At 54.2% G+C, this 18,617-nt stretch overlaps 3 protein-coding genes across 3 annotated transcripts; 2 read left to right on the top strand and 1 right to left on the bottom strand.

The window, feature by feature from the left end:
- Positions 1–1,645: 1,645 nt before the first annotated feature.
- On the top strand, positions 1,646–3,068 carry VOLCADRAFT_90857 (uncharacterized protein; the record flags this gene model as incomplete). The annotated part of the gene is made up of 3 exons (XM_002950414.1): positions 1,646–1,705; positions 2,148–2,330; positions 2,988–3,068. The coding sequence occupies 3 exons, from the start codon at positions 1,646–1,648 to the stop codon at positions 3,066–3,068; spliced, it is 324 nt and encodes a 107-aa protein (XP_002950460.1).
- Positions 3,069–4,855: 1,787 nt separating this feature from the next.
- On the top strand, positions 4,856–7,593 carry VOLCADRAFT_90856 (uncharacterized protein; the record flags this gene model as incomplete). The annotated part of the gene is made up of 4 exons (XM_002950413.1): positions 4,856–5,008; positions 5,197–5,590; positions 5,883–6,229; positions 7,297–7,593. 4 exons carry the CDS (start codon positions 4,856–4,858, stop codon positions 7,591–7,593), a joined length of 1,191 nt encoding a protein of 396 aa, XP_002950459.1.
- Positions 7,594–10,330: 2,737 nt separating this feature from the next.
- On the bottom strand, positions 10,331–17,367 carry ags1 (argininosuccinate synthase). Its single transcript, XM_002950286.1, has 12 exons — positions 17,264–17,367; positions 16,927–17,061; positions 16,664–16,749; positions 16,359–16,471; positions 15,705–15,863; positions 14,400–14,514; positions 13,931–14,062; positions 13,279–13,393; positions 12,720–12,828; positions 12,174–12,328; positions 11,883–11,959; positions 10,331–11,670 (listed from the first exon to the last, which is right to left on the bottom strand). The coding sequence occupies exons 1-12, from the start codon at positions 17,268–17,270 to the stop codon at positions 11,551–11,553; spliced, it is 1,323 nt and encodes a 440-aa protein (XP_002950332.1). The 5' UTR covers positions 17,271–17,367; the 3' UTR covers positions 10,331–11,550.
- Between the last annotated feature and the right edge of the window lie 1,250 nt (positions 17,368–18,617).

Genomic DNA, 18,617 nt, shown 5'->3' with positions numbered 1-18,617 from the left:
TGGGCCCCCGAGGGCAGGAACGGACGGAAGTAAGGTAGTTGACGAGCCGAGGAGGGGCGCCCCAAGTAGGGCCGGGGAAGGCAAGGAAAGCCTGCCCGGCACCGGACAGGCAAGGGGCGAGTCCTGCAGTAAGGTAGGCAACCGTAAGAGAGGGCCAGAGAAAAGGATGCGCAGAGAGAGGGGGCGCGCACCGGGTAGGCAGAAGACACAGTCGGATGAGGAGGATTCGCATAGACGAGGCGTAACAACGGCGAAGGAGGTCGCCGCTTCTGTGGAGAAGCAGAGGCTGGGTGGAGGCGAAGGTGAATGGCAAAGTAGCGACGAGCGAAGTTACCTGTGGCACGAGCCGAACTAGAGGCAACGCGGCGGAGTCTTGGGAACGAGGTAGAGAATATGAATGGTAGGTAAGAGAGTCGGCATGAGGCTGGAGGCTTACGTTTTCTGCTGTCGATGACTGCATTAGGTTATTTTCGTACTCTCTACTCGATTGCCGTGCGAGCGGCCCACCCGCCCTCCCACTAACAGCCAAATGGCTGATCGGAATTGTCTTTGAAGGGTTTGGGTACCGCGGGAGTGTGGTCGCAGACGCAATGGCCTTCCCCACAATAAGTTAGTAGTGAGTACGGATCACGCGATGACGTTTAAGCAATAGTCTAGGTGCAAAGCAGATTGTCCGTCTGCCGGGCGTGAGTATGGAATGCCCAGAACCAACATCTCAGCACCCTCCCACGAAAAGACACTTTCCTTGACATGGTCCTGCGTGGGCAAGGTGTCCGGACACCTTTTGAGTGACGTTCTCATTGACATGCCTGATATGCCATCACTTGACAGTACGTTAGATGAGGTTAGATGAGGTACAAAAGCAGTCCACGAGTCACGTGCGCATTTCAACACCAGTACGTCTGTACTTTAAAAAACGCGCAGTGTACCTCAGTAGGCTATACAACCCATGGACGAACTGGAGCTCGGATTTTGGAGTTGCCATTTAGCACGCAGACATCGTGCACGCAGAAGGGCTCACAAAGCAAGAATTCAACGCATATTCGGGCACAAAAAGAACAGAGGAAGGAAAATGGCATAATTATTTGCAATTTTTAAGTTAGCCACGCCACGCGTGTGTCCGTGCTGATCATCGGCTCGCATTGCTGCACATAATTGCTGCAAAATCTTGTAAAAACTGGACGTGAGTCCTTCGCTGTGCAGCAGCAGTGAACCATTCCATTGCCCGCATCCTGCATAAGTGCCTTCTGCACTGCTGTCTCTCGCTGTAATGCCCGGAAGTCACGCATTTGTGCCTCCCGTCCAGCTAAGGTCTGTCCGGAAAAACAACTAACGTTTCCACGCTCAGGCGCTGACGGCCAGGCATGGAATGAAATGCATGCTTCATCAGAGCGCCCGGCATTTGGAAGGACGCCTCAGGAGACCCCGATCCAGCAAGGCGAATAATGCGAAAAGGTAGGGCCCCGCTGGCTTAAGTCGGCTGACAGCAATCTCTCCAGCTGGTCATGGGTCTCCTGGAGCAACTCGAGGCTCCTTTTTGGGTACGCAATTCCGTCCTCCGTTCAGACTATGCGAGACATTTCAGCCGAATGGTGGGGTCCCGGTGGACGCGGATATTGTCCTCCGATGATCTGGGTGCCGTACAATGCGCTATCTGGGTTGGGCGGACTGCCGGGCGCTGGTCACATTGCTGGACGTGGCAATGGTGCGTGTATGTATGTGTGTATGTGTGTACGTTTGCATGCCTTGAAATGATTCGAGCCGCGAAAAGCAAGTGATAGGTGAGAAGTGGTACAAGAGGAAGAACGTTAACGTTGATGTGTGTGGGTGCGGGTCGGGAAAGGGAAGGCAGAGGTTAAGACGCGCATGATGGGGAGAACGGGCTAGGGGGAAAGGACGGGGCTCAGCACGTGGTGGCGATGAAGGACAGGCAACGTTGGGGTTTGCGGAGAGGAGGGGCCGGCAGGTAAGGAGGAACCTCAAAACCCCTATGCCGCTAGGAAATCCTAGCTCCCCTAAATTTGTCTTCCTCGCGGGGTGCTGGGTGCTGAGTGACTCCTTCCTTACGCCCTCTACATCCCCTACACGCGGCGGCGCCGATGCCGTCGCCCTGCGTTCCCTACGTGGCTCTCTCCTCCAACACGCAGATTGGCTGCGTGATGCAGCACCGGGAGGCCAACGGCTCAGTGCTGGGGTTCATCGCGCGCCTCACGTCACCCACCACCCTCGCTCGCTGTCCCTCCACCGCCGCCGACGTGCTCGGGGCTCACCTGGTGCCCCGCGCGCCTATCTTTGTCCGGCTGCTGCTGTCGGGTATCTCGTCGCCGCTGGTCCGTTGTGGCGGCAGTTGGGAGACCGTTGGTCCGTTGTGGCGGCAGGCCATTTCGGCTTGGCCTCTGAAATTGGGGCATAGCTGTTGCGTTTCGAGTTAAAGGCAAACGACGGTGTATCATGTTACAACGAGAGTAATTATGTCGCAGCGGGGTTTCGATGGCTGCAGGTGCATTTGCAACATAGTGGCCCAGGCTAGGCAGGGCTAGGCTGCTAGGGCGCCCATTATGAGTTTGGCGACGTCCGGCACCACCGGAAACCACCGGCGCTATGCAATAGTTGTGGATGAGAGCTACATCTCACACTGCAGGTGAGACCCCGTCAATTGACCGCTGTGTACGAATGTACAGCATAATCGCCGTCACACGGCCACACGGGCATACCCTTTAGGGTTTGTTTGTGCTTTATATTGATCATGACTAAAATTCTATGCAATGCGAAAGGCCTAAAAGTATTGCGGGTCGGTACGAGATGGATGCCCACATAAACCAGAAGTTGCAGACCATACTGCCGACGCCGGTGGCGATCAAGAATTTCGATGGCAGCACACCCCGCGGGACGTCGAGTAGTGCATCACAAGGGCGCACAAGGATGTGGACGAGAAGCCCCAGTGGAAATCCAGGCATTTTCAGGCGGTGCAATTGTCCCAATCGCAGCAGCTGCCGTATGATGATGACCTGCAGGTAGCAGCCCTGCAGCCTTCGCAGGCGGAACAAGATCACAATCGCTTAATATGATGCAATGAATGCATCTCATTTGTTCCGGGTTATGCCTTTTAAATAGTATATATAATACGCCTGTCCTGTCCTGTCCTGTCCTGTCAGGCTTCCTAGCTTTCCTAGCTGAGCCTCGGTGGGCGCCTACCATCCGCGAATTGCATGGAACATTAAAACTTCGGGATTTTCTCTTTAATCTACCGCTCGCGTGTGTTTGTTTGTTTCCATTAGTTCATTGCACGCACCTGCTATTAGCCGCCGCCTGGTGGATGACATTGGAACGCTTCTGGTTCATTGTCGCGACCGATGCATTTCGCTACACCGCTTCTTTCCACTCAGAGCTAACAATAATGAGTAAACCTACTATTAGGCCTGTACCCTTCACAACCCCTTTGGGCTTTCCTTCCGTACCCGCGTGCCCTGGCGGGACGCGGTCTGCTTCACCTCTTCAACCTGTCCTTTCACGCAATGACCAAAAATAATTTATTTTAACACCATGCGTACAAGTCTCTTGGGTATTGTACTGTACATACGGCGTGCGACCCATTTTGCCTCCTTTCCCGGTTCTGCCTAGCATAAGTAATTCCACATTTCATAAAGTGTTACAATAACACTCTTTACATTCGCAACGTAGTGGAACATCCAGCCTGTTTATGTCGGACAAAGCAGCTTCGAGATCCAGTTTGCTGATGTAAGCAAGGTCCGCGTTTGTGAAAATATGAAATCTGCAAAACTACCACTTACACAGTAACTTGAGTCTGATCTGCGAACGACATCTTCGACGTCCAATTCGTAAACAGGATTGGACGAGGCAGGCTCATGTAGCCCTTCTGCTGTCCATGCACGTCTGATTGCGATAAGTGACAGTGTTATCAAACAGTTTTCCACTGCGCAATCATATATGTCTTCCAGCTAGGAGGGCCGCATCATTTACGAAAAGTTCAATCACACTCTATGACTGCCTGTGAAGCCGGCGAGCCCTACCTGCAGTTACCCGCCGGCTCGGAAGCTAAGATGCAAACATTAGATTGAGCCTATTTAGAACCATTTGGCTGCATCCATTTATTGCGCAGTAGAAACCGGCGCATCCGTTAATGCAGGAGCGGTTAGGTCACCTACGAACAACGCTCCATGTAACCGGTGCCCATTCCAAGACCTAACTGTCGGTTCGCAGATTAGCGCAAAAAAACACATTGATTGAAGCATATAGTTACAACCTACCTGTTTTCTTATCGGATCCGTTTGCCGGTGCTAACATTTGGATTGGCATCTTCGTGCTTCCATGCAAGGTCTTCGGATGGAAAACCCGAGGAAAGCGTTTCCCTTATCTTTCGCGTCAAGCATTATGCTTAAGCTATTCCATAGTGACTTTTTATTTTGTTAAAGCGCAACCATCGCAACTGGTGGCGAAGTGCATGTGATACTGTACGGGGACAGTAATGACTTTGGACATGCGGGGACCCCATCCCTGCATCTTTTTATGTTTTCAAAGCCTGATTCTTTATTAAGGGTAGGTGCTAGCGAAATCTGCTGGAAGAGCTGTTAGAATGGGCGGGCTGTGCCGTAGCAAGTAGGGCCCTAGAACGGCTTTGCCGTGAAGCGCACTGTGAGCATAACACTGATACCTTATTCTATACGAGGAATGCAGAGTGGTGTTCATGCGGCTGGCGCTTACAAAACTTGACGCCTTACCGGTTTAATAATAGCGATATCCTTCGACGTGAGGGAAATCGAAATCATATGAAATTATAATCCCGGAGTTTACTTGTACACAACATTATACTTTGACGGCTGCCGCTTGTAAGACGATGTCTGAATGTCGGTGCCGTAGCAGCGCTTTCATTGCGGCCATATTTGCCTTGGCCCTTACGTTAACAAACGCTGTCGAAGAGGTGTTTATGCCCAACCAGCTGGATGCCTTGCCGAGTATCTTAATCATTGGCACGGCGAAAGGTGGCACGGTACGTTCATATCGTGGGCTTCGTCAGCCGCTGCCTCTGCGAGCAGTTGCCACCGCGCGCATAGCAGCTTACCATCCCTTACAAGCTCACATTGTAAAAATAATAACGAATATGGAAGTTTATTTAAAGATAAAGATAATTTGAATTTGCCTATTGCGCAACCTCAGTCGTGTTTCTTGCACCTCCAGACAGACCTCTACAAGCAGCTTACGTTTCCGAAGGTGAATCAGGCGCCTGGCCGGGCGGAACCGCGTTTACCGGCTAATGCCGAGAAGGAGCCCTCGATACTCAACCGCGGCGGCATTGAGGGCAAGCTGATGCCGTTCCAGCCTCTGTACATCGAGTACCTTCACCTGCTGGGCCACCCCTGTGGTAACGCCACCGAGGATGACATCCAGGATTGCATGGCCACCCTAGGGACCCAGCAGCTCACACTAGATGCCTCTCCCGACTACTCCTTCTCCCTGAATGCGCCGTTGTACCTTAAGCAGCTGAGTCCCTTGTCGAAGATTGTGATGATGATTCGAGAACCGGTGGAACGAGTCGAGACACTGTTCCGCCACTACAAGCTGACGTTGGTGGGTGCGGCGTGCAGCTTGAGCCTCTGAGCCCGGGCTGGGCCACGTAATAAATGCATGAGCAGCTTCTCTTGTCAATCATATTGATCGCCATTTTTTAGCCGGCACACGCAAACTATCGTATCCGGGGCGTATCACGTGATCTGGCATCCGCTAATCGGTACTTTTCTGTAGTAGTAATATGACACAAACATCGCGTACCATAGGTAGAACTCCCACTTTCATGCCTGCCTCTCCACCCGGACCTTTACAGCCCTAGCTGCATCCACACTAAACGGCGTCACCTCCACAAACAGACAAAGAAACAACACTGTACTTGGATTTTGTGCAGGGCTGGTGGTCAGATAGGAGCCTTGACACACTCGCCGGCAACTTCCTTGAAGCCGTGCGCACCGACAACAAAGCAAGGGCCGCATTGCAGCATGCCGTCAACTGCCCTCCGGCGGATGTGGTCTGCCAGGCAGACGGATGGAAACGCATGGTTTCGCTGTACTTTATGCGATCCATGGATAACAAGATCTTCATGGGTGGTCTGTACCGTTACATGATGGCTGTGTGGCGGCGTGTCTACTTCCAGCCTGGGAGGGTGATGCTGATCGACTCTCAGGCCTACTATCAGCGGCGGCCTGAAGTAATGGAGAAGGTGAGGGAAATGTGTGTTGCTTACAGCAATGAATGAGCTATGTTACAGTGGATTTGAACGGATCACCTGTAGTATTGCTGCCCTCTGTTGTATGCTGTAGGGCGTTTTACGGGATCTCACATCCGCCGGTCGATACTTTTCTGTCGTCGTGATATATGATACGGCACCCTCACGCACCCGAACATCGCATAGGCCAGCAAAGGCCCGCCTTGGTGCCAAGGCAAAACTCGTATCACGACCCCGAACAATCCTCAACATACCTAGCCATACGCTCCATACCGAGCATTCCAAAGTGGAGATAGACCATATGCACGGCCGGCATTCGGCGCCAAAATGACGGTCACCGAGAAGGGGTTCGTCAAGTGAAGACACCTAAATTTATTATTCCGCCTACCACGAAGCCCCTTAACCTGCATACGGCTCATGGCGTTCGGAGGCTTGGCTGTGCAATCAATTACTTCGAGCGACCCATGCATCAACGACCATACATTCCCATGCGTCCAGCGCCATTAGGTTGAAGGTCATTTACGCTGCCTCCAGCCGCGTGTCAGTAACGTCCTGCATGATTAGTTCAGCCAGAGCCGCTTAGGACTCCTCCCACTTCTTTCAATCCCACGACAAGAAGGCCACCCCCGGGCGAACGGGTCCATGGAACGAGCATTCCCCAATCCCGGCGGATCCCTTCTGCTGCGCAATACCCTCTTTCAGTAATTTCAGGACCTCCCCCCGCTGCGGCAAGATTGCTGCCAACTCCGCTCCCGCTCTCAGGCTGTCCTTACTTCCTAGGAATCTAAGCACCTGAACTTCTCCACTAACCCGACCGCCTGAAGTGTCCACGGAGTTGAAAGGACAGTAGGGCGCCTGCAGCCGGGGAGGAGGGTTGGAAAGATGTGATGGACTCGTGTTTCCTACTGGATTGCTGTGATCCACCTTTCCGCCACAACATGCCAAGCCGTATGTCGCCTGAAAACCTTCCATTTTGCTCTTACTTTTGGTTTGCATGTAATTCCCTTTCTATGGATGCTGGTTAAACGGCCCTTTACGGTTCCCATATGTTCCTCTTGCAGGTGATAAAGTACCTGTACGGCAGGCCAATGCTGCCGGAGGAGCGGGAGGAGGCGGCGTCTGAGGTCGTCTGGCGCAAGAAGGGCAAACTGCCCTATGCGGCCGGTTTGAAGCTGTCATTGGCGGCGCGGCAGCAGCTGGAGGAGTTCTACGATGTTCACGTGATGCAAGGGTTGTTCCGCATGCTGACGGACATGCGCGCAGAGGGTGCCTGGGTGGCGGGCTTCGACAGAGAGCCCTGGGAAAAATGTCCCGGCTTTGCAGAGTTCCATGGCCTCAGCCCTTACCAGCAGCAATAACAGCGGCCTGAAGTTGGTGCTCGAGGCCCGACACAGGGTCAGTGCTGGTAGCAATGCTGTGCATGTCCACGGATAAGTTTACGGCATCCTGCACGGACTACAGCGCTCCGAGCTGCAGCTGTGCATGTGCGACTGTGTCCAGCCCGCTCCGGCGCTATAAAACGGAACGCCCAACTGCGCAAACTGTACCGCAGAAGCCTCTGCACGATAGCGATTGCAACGACCATTGCACATCTCACTGGGAACGTGCTTTGCCGCCATGCGGCGGTGGCGGCTGCGCTACAGCGACTAAGTCCATGGCGGGTGGCGTACGGCTGCCTACTCAACGACATCCCGCCATTGCCGACTAGGACATACAGCCCTGCCCGCCTGTTTGGAGGCCTGTTTGGAGGCCTGTTTGTGATACCTTCTCACATGGAGTTGCCCTTCAAAGCAATAACCTTCATTGCGTGAGCGTAGAGAGGTTTCTGTTGTCGCTCTCATTGTCAACTGATGGATTCAAAGAGTTCTTCCAGGTGATGCTCGTGTTAGTTGCAAGGATGTGTTCCATTAAGTGGTCATACCCGATTTGGCTGCGGGAGAGGTGCATGGGGAGAGGTGGCACTACCCGTAGGGATGCCTTGGACATGCCCCAATAGAATGTCCAAACTTAATAATATGCCGTGAAGCATGCGAGTGAGTGAAAGCCCCTGCTTAATATGATATGGCATGAATTGCGATTGCACCAGACAGGTAGTTGGGTCTGGTAGTTAATGGTGGTTGCATTCGGTTGTTGTGCCTGGTGGCTGCGTTTGGCGATTGTATCCAGTTGTTGCTTGGGGTAGTTGCAACCTGTGGTGGTGACCATTGGTTTTACGGACTTGGCGTTTTCTTTCCACGCCCTTTCATGCACCTCGAAAGCATGTTTTTCCAGTCCACTCTTTGGTTGCCTACAGGCATTTGTTGGACAATTGGTTGCGCTTGGGCACGTCGTATGCCCCGCGATGCCCCGGGTCAACGCACCGGCTCTTTGGTTGGGGAAACAGGGTTAACCCAGCTTGCTTTGCTAATCGCTTTGCTAAGCATTGTTTTGGTTACATCAAGGGATCGCATCTGTTGGCTCGTTTCGCACTGAACCTCGCTCGAACCTCCTTGGGAAGGGGTACTGCGTGATAGTGGTGTCGGTTAGAAGTACAAAGCAGAACTGACGAATGCTAGGGCGCGAATGCGTTTTTGATGAGGAACGCCGAGGAACCGCAAATAAGTTATGGCGGACAGGGCGTCTCGCACAGCTTTGCGAACGCCAAAGTCGTAGCGACTGTAGGGACTGTAGCAGTTCGTTGCGTAGTTAGTGAGAAAAAGGAGAAAGCGGCGTGCTGCGTTCAAGGCGGTGTTTGAAATGGAAGTCGGTGCGCGAGGTGCGAGGTGCGAGGGGTTGATTTGCAATCCCATGGTACGCATTTGGGATTTACGGGATATCCGCGGTTAGAGGGTCTACCTGCAGGAGTTGGCACCGGGTAAGGAAGCTCAATTCATTTGCTGGATAGACGACAGCGAGTAAGTAGGGTAGGGTTTGTACGGTGTGAATAACGCTTACAGCCACGTATGGCGTATGGTTTGATCAATCCCGTCTGGTGTACATTGCTTTTTTTTTTAAGGGAAATGCATGCGTGCATAAGTTGCCTGTGCCAATATGCATCACAGAGCTGCGTGTTGCGTTTGGGGATGGAGGTATTGCTGTGTCATCTGATGGGCGAAGACGCAGCATAAATGTCGCCGGCTGAGTCCCTGCCTCTTCATGTTCGGGACACGTGAACGGCGACCCCACTGGGGTTTGGCAAACGCCCTCAAGATTGCCTGTGCACTGCTCGCCTCCCGGCGAAGCGAAGGCCCCCATACGTTGGGCTGCATAAATAACATCCCAAGCAAGGTCAGCAACACCGTGCCGTGGGGAGGCCTTTGCAAAACCTTGTCTGGGAACCTTGTCATCTTAAATAGCGCAACGGCGACGAAACACGATGTCAGTGCTGCGTGATGGAAAGCGACAGATGGAATTGCTAGCGGCGTACAACAGGTCATCATACTGCTTACGCATCTTGGTACATGTTTTCGTGCGCGTACTGCTTTTTGACCCCGTTGCGAGGATGTAAAAGCCCTAAGGCAGGCAATCTTATTAAAGGTGGGACAACGGCCAGCGTCCTAAGGTGTCAGCCCGTGCTAATGTATTGCACAAAGCGGAACCAGAACCGGTAACCCAATCCCTCATCCCGCTCCTCTGGAATATGATCCCTGAATACGAAAGGCTGGTTGGTGGTCCAATTCGGCTTTGGGTCCGCCGACGAGATCCTATGGACCCTACTCCAAAAGCGCACCGACAGCTCTTTAGCCTGCAAGTCCAGGCATCCGAGCAACAATCCGGGCTCTTCACGTCTGGTGTGGGGCGCGGATGTACACGTGATGTACGCCGCGCGCAGAGGCTACAGGAAAAGGAATAAGGCTCACGTGTGTGCATTCTGCGTTTTTACGTGTTGTCGAGGGAACAGAGGGTACACTGCATGTCCCCTTCCTGTAACAAAATCGACCTCTGAAGGGTACTGGCTTCACTTTCTTTAGATCGCAGTCACTGAAAGGCGTCCATAGATAGTAAGGGCTGTGCCGCAAGGACTCCAACAAACTTCCCTCCAAAAAACGCTATCATACATATTTATAGTTCAATTACCGTATTGCACCTGCGCACACACCGTCATAGACGTCCCATACCCGAGAAGGTCTCTTACATTTGTCTTCGTAGTCATCTTGTCAAAGTTTCCAGCCAGTCCGAGCGAACTACCCCATCCACCAACGCTCCTTGTCAATGCTAGAACCAAAACACAAAACAAAGTGGGGAATGGACGGAGAAGCTCGGGCTTGACCACCAGCACCTTCCACACAAAGACTGTTCAACCACTATAGAAAAAACCTGTCAGGTGCGAATCAAAACTCCATTCCGCAAGGATAGCCCCTTCCACCACCGTTCCATCTTCCCGGAGTAAGCTGCATGGGCCGCCGTCAGAAACACGTCATCGAAGCCGTCACAAAACACTACACGCAAACTGTTGCACACTCTCCTCCATCCGGCGCCTTCGCTCTCCCCAGACGACATATCCCGCCTACATTCCAAGAGGGATAACATAAAATATTGATCAATGCGAAGGAAAACGGACGCCTGCTATCTCTCCCTTCTACCTATCCCCAGGCCGTCAGTGCGCCAGGCCACACGCGTGTATTAGCACGTACCGTCTACCCCTTGCACTGCGGCAGCTGGGAGGGGGGCACAAGAAGGGGTCCGCATCCACATGACCTAGCACTTCACCATCCGCGCTGCTGGCACGCACCGCCTCCTAGCCGCCCCTCAGGTCCGAGTCCCAGAGTGCTTCGCCACCCAATCACGGGCGGCAAGCGACAAGCGACACCAGATCCCAAAACTCTCATTAAAAGCGGATCCGGTCCAGTCATGGGCATGCCCCACGCACGTTCACACACAGCACACCCGGAGGCAGTCGTATGCGCGGATAAGACGGCAGGATGCCACAAAACATGGACCCCAGGATATGTACTCCAGCGCGCCCTCGCCCTGCGAAATATTGCACCGCCGTAGCCACCACCACTAGACAGGGCCACACCCAGGGCCACACCCAGCCGCATAATAAGTTTTTTCACATCATCGGCCACTCGCTCACTACCGAGAGCTGCTGTACCTGACGCATCGCACGCAGTGAGAACCAAAATAGTACAACGCAGCAGTCCGTAATTCCCTACTCTTGCCGTGCTACACAGGGAAGAGCTGAGCCATGTGCATGCTGGGCTTCGCTGTGCACCCGAGTTCGGGTCTGTAACAACTGCTTCGGGATTTTGCGCCGGTAGGAAGCGCCAAGTGCCTCTCAACCGCTCAACGTCTGACGAAGCGAGGGTTCAATATTATATCCCCTCGAGAGCTTCTCAAAGCATCTTGTAGCGGTTGACGCCCAGCGTGCGGAGCCGAAGCGCTTGCAGCTTGATGAAGCCGCCTGCATCCGCCTGGTTGTACAACCCCTTGTCGTCCTCGAACGAAGCAATGACCTGCGTTGGATAACGCGCACGCGAGGGTGTCAACCGCCCATCGTAACCTCTCCACCACCCCCAAGCCTCCTTAATACAATTGCCTTAGTTAGGACTGAGGCGTATTATCCTTTATTGTCCTTTATTATCCTTTATTATTATTATTATTATTATTATCATTATTATAATTATCGTCATTATTGCTATTTTATTGCTACTTTTTTGGCGCCTACCTTGTCGTACAGTGAGAACGGGCTCTTGCGGCCGGAGACCTGCACGTTGCCCTTGTACAGCTTCACACGCACGGCACCTGCGGGGGCGGGGTATGGAGCGTATGTGTGTTTGGGCGGGGGGAGGTTGTGTGTTACACGGCACGGGGGAATAAAAGTGTGCCCGCCATGGCATTTGCGTGGGCGCATGCGGCTCCTCAATCCCATCCACAGCTGCCTTCGCCACCGCTCTGTTTCTCCTGCTGCTGCCTTCCTTCCTGTTTCCACCCCTGAGCGATATTCAGCTCGTCTTACCTGTGCAGAACTGCTGCGTCTTGTCGACCAGCGCCTGCAGCGCCTCTCGCTCCGGACTGAACCAGAAGCCGTTGTACACGAGCTCAGCGTAGCGAGGCATCAGGTCGTCCTTGAGGTGCAGCTCAGCGCGGTCCAGGGTAATCGACTCCATAGCCCTGCGGGACGAAACACGGAAGCGAAAAAGAGCGACAACGGGTTGAGGGCAGGACGATGAGGGGGCAGAAGGACTGTAGGTTAACAAAGCGAGAGTCCGCCTAATCACAACCTGCCAATACGATACTACAAGTGCCGTGAGCCAATCATAGCAGCCATGCATGATAGCTCGATATTATTTACCCTCCCACCTTTTCCATCCGCAACCGGCAGCTTCTCCCTGCTCTGCTGCGTGAACCTGGCCGTGTGCTGCCGAAGACATTACCCCTGCGCCCCAAGAGCGCCCAGCCGGCCTATCCCTCCCTGCAGCGCACGCGCATGCTCCCGTATACCCCCTCCCTCCCTCCCTCCCCCGCGGGGAAGTGGGGGTGGCTCAACAGCCGCACCACGCACCTGTGAGCCACCTGCAGGATGGTGCCACCAGGCGTCTCGTACACACCGCGGCTCTTCATGCCCACGAAACGAGACTCCACCAAATCGACACGGCCAATACCGTTGGCACCTGCGTGGGGGTGCGGTGCGTGTGTGTGTGTGGTGTGGCGTGGTGAGGGATGCATGGTGAGCAGTGGGTCGGGGGATACATCAAGCCCGGGTTGAGGAGAGGGGGAAGGGGGGGGGCGGAGGGGAGAGAGCTACAAGTGCGGGTAGTCCTAAACGACATAACGAGTGTGCATAGTGCGGCCGAACCCGTGGGCGTTTGTAACGGCCAGTGCACTCCTCTGGCCGCCGCTCCCGCCCCGCACAGGAGGCCACGTTGGGAATACAGGTAGAACCACCCGCCACCGCACTTCATGAAAACGAACCGAGCGAGAGGACCCGACCTCCCCCAGAAACGAGCCCTTACTTCATGGCCAGGTAAAGCATTGAGGATCATTTTCGGTTACATATTTTGATGGTAATTCGGGATACGGTGTTTCGGAGGAGGTGTTGCGAAGCGCAGCCCCGGACCCACCTCCCAATTCGTTCAGCTTGGTGAGCAGCGTGGCAGGGCTCATGCGCACTCCGTCAATCGCGACGGGGTTGCCCCCCTCAAACTCCAGCTCAATGGTCGTCGGCTGGTCAGGAGCCTGTGATGGTGGGAAGGCACAGCAGCACTAGGCGCCAGGGAGGGCAACTGCCCGCTAAGGGAAATAGGAGAGGATGCTCTTCTTCGGACCTCACTTCACTTCAAAAACCGAAACCAACGGAGGTTTGATCATCCGCACGTTCGCAAGTAGTACTAATTCTGAAGGTGGTCAAGTGTCGAGCCGCCGCCTTCCCTTGCACCTTCTCTCTACTGATAAATCAGGTTCTCTTTCCCCCTTCCCTCCGGAATCACATCACAGCCACTTCAGCGCTCTTGTAAACACCGTTTACCAGAGCAGTGCCGATGAGTCCCCGTGCGCGCTTCATGCTTCTTGTTGAACGTGCTTCATGCTTCTTGCATTTGGCTGGCCAGGAAGGGGCATGTCGTACTTTCTCGGTACGACAGGAAACACAACTTCAGGATCCAGGAAGCTGGGATCTGACAGGCGGATGTCGGGACCGCGGGGAGGCCCGCCCCCCCTTGTGCAAGCCCCCTGTTCCCAACCACTAGTCGAAGGGATGGAGGGCCCCCCCCGCACCTGCTCGGGAGACACAGAGCGAGTGAACATGGATTCCTCCGGAGCGACCCATGGGTCCTCCAGGGCGTTACCCTCGTAGCTGATGTGCAGCAGGTTGGCGTCCATGCTGTACGGCGGCTCGCCGCGTTTCTTCTGCGGGTTTTCAAATGGAAACGTGGAGAATAGCATGCAGCCTTTTATCCATAAAGGGAGAAAATAGTAGAGCGCTCTCCGCCCATCACACCCCACGTGTTGATGTCCCGCAACGCCATTCACACACTGAGCTGGCATTGCCAAGAGGTTCTGGATACCAGTTCTATCGCTGCAGGGTAAACGATGAAGGACGCTACATGGTCGCATCATGTACCGCAAGCCTCGAAATGATCTCGGCTATAAAACATAAAACGCCACGAAACAACTTCCTGCACGTATGATTCGCCGTACATACGAACTTTCGTGCGCGAAAACGCACACGCAAACTTCCTCCCACCTGCGGCACGGGGATGCCATTTGTTTCGGCGTATTCGATCAGCTTGGTGCGAGACAGGAGGTCCCACTCACGCCAGGGGGCAATAACCTTGATGTCCGGCTTCAGGGAGTAGTACCTGGTGGTGTTGTTGTTGTTGTTGTTGTTTGGTGTGGGTGTGGGTGTTGTTTGGTGTTGGTGTTGTTGGTGTTGTTTGGTGTGGGTGCGGGTGTTGTTGGTGTTGTTTGGTGTGGGTGTTGTTGGCCGTGGTGGGGTGGTTGAGGTTGTGGTAGTACAGCAGCAGGGGCCAGGCAGCAGCAATATGCTGCTGTCAAGCAACGAGGAACAGCTGACACATTCGGAGCGCGCAGTATCAGTACGGATGCTCACGTGACAGCACGTACGGCAAACGCACGTGCACGCGCGATCACATGATAAGCTAGAAGGGATGGGACCGGGTAGCGGATCCTCTCCGCAGCAGTACACACTCAAGGAATGAGGCAGCGAGGCCGCCAAGGCGAGGGCCGGTGGACACAAAAACAGACTCAAGTAGGTAAATCCCGGACGGTCAAATACACATATACGGGGGATCTCCAAGGTGCAGGCTACGCAGGTTACACCTACATGGCGGCTAGCAGGCAGGCAGGCAGCGGTGACAGCACCGGAATACTCGGGACCCAGCAGCCCGGCCGCAATGGCACCGCCATCCACTGCGCTTCACTGCAGTGATTGCTGTCCACAGATGGAAGCGGGGCATCTCCAAAACACCAAACTGGCCTCCCTTTCCATCCCTTCCTTGCTGTTCCATCCAAAGCCAAATGGCCAAATCCCGCCAGATACCGGAGCCCAAGAGGATCTCAGCAACGGAACATCATCATCACACCTCGACAGCAGCGCGCCACAACAGCCTCGCTCTGTAAAATAAAACACTGCAAAAAAAAACTGGCTGGCCCTCACAGGGCTCATCACTAGTCATCGCCCAGCACTCGAGGCCCCCCACCACCGGACGGGACGCCTTCACCCCTCAACCCCGCGGGACAACTGCATGGGCCATTACCTTCAACCACTAACTGGACTCCTACCTCCACCAACTGGAACTAGAAAAGGTCGGGCCGCCCCGCCAACACAGCCCTCTACCCTGCTAGGGCGCACACAAGACACCACACCACTATCCATCTCCGCCTCAAGATGCGGACCAGCGGGATTCCAACCGAATCTGGACAAAAGCACCCTGAGCTGATATTCAAAAAAACTTTGACACCAATCATTTTCCCCCGGGAGTAAAGTAAAGGCCACTGAGGTTGTTGGGCTTTTCCCCCCTTCACCTACCCGACCTCGAAGCGCACTTGGTCGTTACCCTTTCCAGTGGCTCCATGCGACACGGCATCCGCGCCCACCTCCTTAGCAATTTCGATTTGCCGCTTGGCGATGAGGGGCCGGGCAATGGACGTGCCAAGCAGGTAGGTCCCCTCGTACAGCGCATTCGCACTGAGGGGGGGGGGGTAGGTGAGCGAATGGGAGGGGTAGTTAGTTCTGCGAAGTGGGCCCAACCGCCTGATGAGTGGGCGCCAATGTGATTGGGTGGGCGGGCGGGTGGGCAGGCGGGCGAGAGAGGAGCATACACACACACACACATGCACATGCGAAGCATCGTATGACCGTACGCATTACTTCAACGACCTAAATCCCTTTGGGACAGAGAGCTGATGGAAGATGTTTCCGAACCAGCACTTTCTGCTGAAAGGACGAGGGGGAAACCATAACGGGCACGGGCAGGAAAGCCCCGGACAGTGCCCTCTTCTAATTGCATGAAGGTTTTATGTTTTATGTGCACGTGGGTTCGTTAGCATGAAGAGGGCTGACACACGTCGACCTTTTCCCACAGTTTGCCCCACCGCCACATCCACCCCCCACCCCTACCCCTACCTCCACCCCTACCCCTACCCCACCCCAACCCACATGGGCCCCGCCACGTACACCTACCGGAACATAGGAAACACGTAGTCACGCACGAACTCCTCACGCAGGTCGTCAATGAAGATCTGCTTAACGCCCATCTTCTCGGCCTTAGCGCGTGCTGGCTCCAGCTCCTCACCCTGTGATATGAGCGAGGGCCGTGCGTGCGGAGGAGAGTGGCCGAGTACAGATAGGCGGAAGAGTGCGGAGGGGCATGGGACGCGCAGGGCCAAGAAAAGTGGGGAAGCGGGGAAGTGAAGCGTCAAAGGTTGCTGATACATGCCTGCGTGCCTGCACGTGGGTTGCCAGTGCTGCGACGTAAACATGCCTACCTGACCAAGATCAGCGGTGAAGGTGACGACCTCGCAGCCGTAAGTATCTTGGAGCCACTTTAGGATGATCGATGTATCGAGGCCACCTACAGCGGAGGCGAGAACGTGACGTTAGGTTGACGAATGATGATGACACGAAGCATCAAAGGAAGTATGGTCTTAACAAGTGTTAACACTGTCGGAACGTCCCCTGTCGGACAAAGGAACCATCAGTCGTGCAATCATCGTCAACACGTGCCCGCAAATCAGCCGAGTCAACTTACCGGAGTAAGCAAGGACGACCTTCTTCACCTTGCCTGAAGCGGCAGCCTGGACCGAGACGCAAGCCTTCCGTCCACGCGCCGGCACCGGCGTCGGCTTAGCCCGCGAGCCAGCGCAGCGCTGGTTCAACTTCAGTCCTGTGAAAACATACAAATAAACATCAGGAAATTCAATTGATGGCGACCGTCCTGTCCCACAATGCATTAAGGGATAGCGACGAATGACATTGCTAGGGCTCTATACAGTCCAAGTGGCCCCCAAGGAACCCAGGCTTCCGTCTTTGATCTGATCTTGTCCGTAACATGCTGCTCCTTAACGTCACACACGTTGTATGCTTACCGAGCATGGTTCAGCAGTCACGTGTACGTTGATCGGGGCGGCGTGATATGCAGACACAAGCCTGTCAATTTGCCAGCGTTGTGATTTGGATTTAGTTGACACCACTGACCAGTGATCGACATTCCGGTACAGAGAATTAAGTTGTCAAGGCTTGGGGGCCTATGGTACGGCAACGAGTAAGCCTATGCTGCTTACATGATGACCACTTGGCAAAGAATCAAAGGCAGTTGCGATCAAACTTCAGGAGGCATCGTTCTATTTGTTTCCAAAGCGATGAGGGCTGTATCGCCATTTGCAAATGATCCGCGACAGTTAACAACTTTCGTGTGCCGATAGCTGTCGTACTCGGGATGTCAGCATCCCAATAGGGCTTCGGGAAATGAAGATCAGTGCTGTCGGCCATCCCATATGATGCATTTGATTTTGCCTTCTTACGCCATGCTTGTGCTCCAGGCTGTATTGGGCAGTGCACCTTAGGAGCGAAGACTCCTAAGGTCTCAACCCTGGAAAAAAACCAGTGCTCGGCGGTTTTCATACCCTTGGACATTCCAAGAGATGAAAACCACAGACGATGTGTGTGTGTGTGTGTGAGTCGAGGTAACAGACGATGTCAGTAACGGGTGGCCTTTGGTGAAAAGACGTGGGAACAGAGAGGAGTCGGCGCTTGCACGACGCATTTTAACAGGGTACTTCCCTACAGCCAATGGTGCATCCGCATAAGTTGGCCGGGACTGGCGGGGTGGCGGGTGCTAGGGGAGGGACATCGAGGACCAACCATCGGGCAACGAGCGAGAAGCCGGCAAGAAATGACCAAGCTAGCAAACGAAATATAGCACTGCTCTGACTCCTTCGCGCCATGCGATGCTCCCTACCTACAAGAGGGCATTACAGCACGGCACAGCATAGGGCCATGGCTAGGGAAGCACGCATGCGGCAATCGCAAGAGCGCCGGTGAACCCTTCCCACCTGGCGAAGCATCTACAGAGATATATTACCGGGGCGGGCGGGTTGCTCTCATACAAACCAATAAGCGCTACATCCTACAGGCTACAGCTCACAGCCATATCTCGGGAAAGCAAAGAGCCTCACGAAGACAGCTACCGGCAGATGGCGGAAGGCTGCTCTGCGCACCCCAACCAGAAACCAGCGGTTTCCTACACGCTTCACGGCGACACGGCTAATCAGATGCTACCAGGACAATTCGCAACAAGGACGGCCGTTCCAGTTGCAAAGGAGGAAGAAAGGTTAAGCGAAAATCGCTGTGGTGAAACCATCATGCGCTAAGCGAGAACATAAGGCGTTGGCTGTGGTATGAGTTGTATATCGTTCGTAATCATTATTCGTTATTTGGCAA

This window comes from Volvox carteri (genome assembly GCF_000143455.1).
Source record: "Volvox carteri f. nagariensis unplaced genomic scaffold VOLCAscaffold_18, whole genome shotgun sequence".
Classification (NCBI taxonomy): Eukaryota; Viridiplantae; Chlorophyta; class Chlorophyceae; order Chlamydomonadales; family Volvocaceae; genus Volvox; species Volvox carteri.
The sequence above is the reverse complement of the archived record's forward strand: the minus strand, read 5'-3'. Positions and strand labels throughout refer to the sequence as shown.